At 48.5% G+C, this 3,152-nt stretch overlaps 1 protein-coding gene across 1 annotated transcript in view; it reads left to right on the forward strand.

Moving 5' to 3' along the window:
• MROH7 (maestro heat-like repeat family member 7) overlaps positions 1–3,152 on the forward strand; it is an 83,843-nt gene that overhangs the window by 60,444 nt on the left and 20,247 nt on the right. Inside the window, exons 14-15 of the mRNA XM_006879721.1 lie at positions 265–402; positions 2,350–2,464. Coding sequence (XP_006879783.1) covers positions 265–402; positions 2,350–2,464 — 253 coding nt within the window. The remainder of the gene's footprint in view (positions 1–264; positions 403–2,349; positions 2,465–3,152) is intronic.

The raw sequence follows: 3,152 nt of genomic DNA on the forward strand, positions 1-3,152 counted from the left end.
TCTCATAGTTGTTTTGATTTGCATCTCTCTTAGAGCTAGGGATCTTGAACATTTCTTCATGTGCTTGTTAGCCATCTGAATGTCTTCTTTGGTGAAGTGCCCTCATCTGTTTCAATGCAGTATATATTATTTATTCCATCTTCCTCAGTCTCCCCCCAACCCTGATGTCAGTCCTGTTTTACAACAGTGGCACTATGCAGTAATTGTCCTTTTGTGACACCAGAGCAGGGTGGATGTGAGATTTCAGTGTCTTTGTCTTAGCAGCTGGGTGGTGAAAGTGGTGAAAACGCTTCTACTGAAGATGGGCTGCTCCTATGAGGCCACCTTCTTGGAGGATCAGGGCGGCTGGGAGTTCCTGGGGCAGGCTGAGAACCACCACCGAGGAGTGTCGCTGCTGGCAAGGTAAGCTGAGCACTGTCTCAGGTCAGGGTGGGATCTGGACTGAGAGACCTCAAGTCTTCAGCAGACTTGAATGCACACCGTTCTTGGGCAAGTTCCTCTGCTCAGTCTATCACTTCTTTGCCTCTTCTCAGCACCAGGAAGAATAGGGTCTACCTTAGAAGGGGGTTTCCTTAACAGCTATGAAAGACAGCCTGAAAGATGGCCCAAACAGATATATATACAAGCAGATACAAATTCTGTTTATCATTGTTTGTCATTCTGCTTTTCAAAACAACAGAGCACTTTGATTATTTAAAATAATGGTTTCTCACCATATTATTAATTTAACCTACATACATTTACAGAATTGGCCATACACCCAGGCAGGTAAGAAGGCAGGTTTTAGGTAGGTCAACCTGTGTCCGAACCCGAGCTCCCAGCTTGTCAGCTGAAGCTATTTACTTACTCACCAGCCTTCCCTCTCATGTCTTAGTTTTCTCATTAGTAACATGGAAACAATAGGACTCATCTCAGTGGTTTGAAGTGAGGATTAACTACATTATGCATAGAGTACTGTGAGTAGCCCTTAGCTATTCAAAGAGCTCAACACATATTAAGCTTTTATTATTATGATCATGTTCATGCTGGGACAGGGATTATTAATGCACATTTTGCAGAGGAGTATGTTAGGATCCAGAGACTGACTGTCCTGTATGCACGGTCACATAGCCGACAAGAAGTAGAACTGAGAAACAACCTATTGACCCCAGCCACTGAATGGAACCAGCCTTCACCATGCGTGCCCAGGATAATGCTCTGCTTGAAAGTCTCAGGATGTTTATTGGGTGCTGTTAAGATGGTTCTGACTCACAGTGGTGACCTTATACACCAGTGTATCTGAGGCTTCAACAATGTTTACTGAGCACTTACTACGCTCTAACAGGAAGTCAGCAGCTTTTCCTCAGCTCCACAGGAGATAGATTGGCAGTCTCTTCCTCTAAAGATTTACAGCCTGGGAAACCTGGCAAAGGGTCATCATGAGTCAGAATGAACTCTGTGGCAGGAGGTAGGCACTATGCAAAGAGCTATACATGAATTCCTGTGGAATCCTCACCATAGCCGACGAAATAGCACTGTTATTATCCTAGTGTTACTCATGAAGAAGTCAAGTGACTTGCTCAAAGTCACTCAGCTAGTTCCAGGGCAGAATTTGAACCCCGACTATCTTATTTCAGATTCTGTGCCTGACCACAAAGCTCTGCTCACTACCCTGCTTAATGCAGTGTGGCACAGTGGTCCTCGGCTGGAATGGTCACCAGCCTCACCAGGGCCTGCAGAAGCACCGATTGCTCACCCTGCCCCCAGATTTTGATTCAGCAGGGCTGAAGAAGGACTGAGAATGCGAATTTCTAACACCTTCCCAGGCCATGCTGAAGCTGCTGGCCACAGGATTCCTAGCTGAGGACCACCAGCTGAGTAGAATGCTTGAGGAAGCAGGAGTGGGGAGCCCTCCTGGGGTGAGGGTCAAAGCTTTGCCTTGTTCTAGCTTCACAGTCTTGGGCAGTTACTTTCTGAGCCTGTCTCTTTACCTAGGAAACAGGAACAGTACTTACTCTTCCTGTCTTGAAGAGCTGATAGTGGAGATTCAATGAAGTAACAATATAGAAGCCCCTGGCTGGGGCCTAGCACTAGGGAGTCAGTGCTCTCATGCTGTCCTTCTGTCTTCCTGTGTGCAGTTGAGAGCCTCTTTCTGTTCTCTTACTGATTTGTCCTGTGCCCTCAGTAAACTTGCTTCTCCCTCTCTGGACCTCAATTTTCCTCATCCGTAAAACAAAGTAGTTTAACTACATGGCCTCTGAGATCCAATCCAGGGGGTCATCCTGGCGATGAAGGTACCCCACAGGGTCCCCAGCAGGTTCCTCGGAGCCCTGAGAGCCTGAGGGGCCTGCTGCTGCCTCCCACCCCCAGGGCCATGGTGCACTACTCCTGCCAGGAGCTGTCCCGCATCCTCTACCTGCTCATCCCGCTGCTGGAGCGAGGCGACGAGAAGCACAAGATCACCGCCACTGCCTTCTTCGTGGAGGTACGGACCAGGCCCCAGCATGGGCCGGTGGGGGGGGGGGGTTGCTCCTGGGACCTTTCTGGAGTATGGATCTCAGCTCCACTACTGGGCCTTCCTCCCCTGAGAATAGTGCTCCCTAGATTACAAAGCCTTCCCACTAGCATGATTTCTCTAAGAAGGCCTTGTAGTCCCTCCTTTTCTTTCCTCTCTGTCTCTTTCTCCACCTCATTCCACTCTTCCCAGAAACTCTAATCTCCCAGACTTCAGCTGGGCCACCAGAGAAACAAATATGACTCCATCTTATCCCCATGGAATTCTCAATGTGGCAAAGAGAGGGGACAGCCCAGTCACAACCTGAAGTGTTATAAAGTGATAGTGGGGAAGGTCTAGGCTGCAGTTGTTGTTGTTATGTGCCATTGAGTCACCTGTGAACCATAGTGACCCTATGTACAGCAGCTCTGAAGCCTGCCCTGTTCTGAGCCAGGCTCACTGATTCCGACACACCAAACCCCATTGCCCCAGTTACTGTATCAAACCATCTCATCAGGGATCTTCCTCTCCTGCCCTGTCCCTCCACCCTTCTGAGCATGAGCATAATGTCCTTCTCCAAGGATCGGTTTCTCCTTATCATGTGCCCAAAGTATGTGAGATGGATGGTGTCATAACATCCAAGTTGAGAGAGAGAGAGAGAGAGAGAGAGAGAGAGAGA

Source organism: Elephantulus edwardii, unplaced genomic scaffold (assembly GCF_000299155.1).
Source record: "Elephantulus edwardii isolate Elephantulus edwardi_28Jun2011 unplaced genomic scaffold, EleEdw1.0 scaffold00005, whole genome shotgun sequence".
NCBI classification, from domain to species: Eukaryota; Metazoa; Chordata; class Mammalia; order Macroscelidea; family Macroscelididae; genus Elephantulus; species Elephantulus edwardii.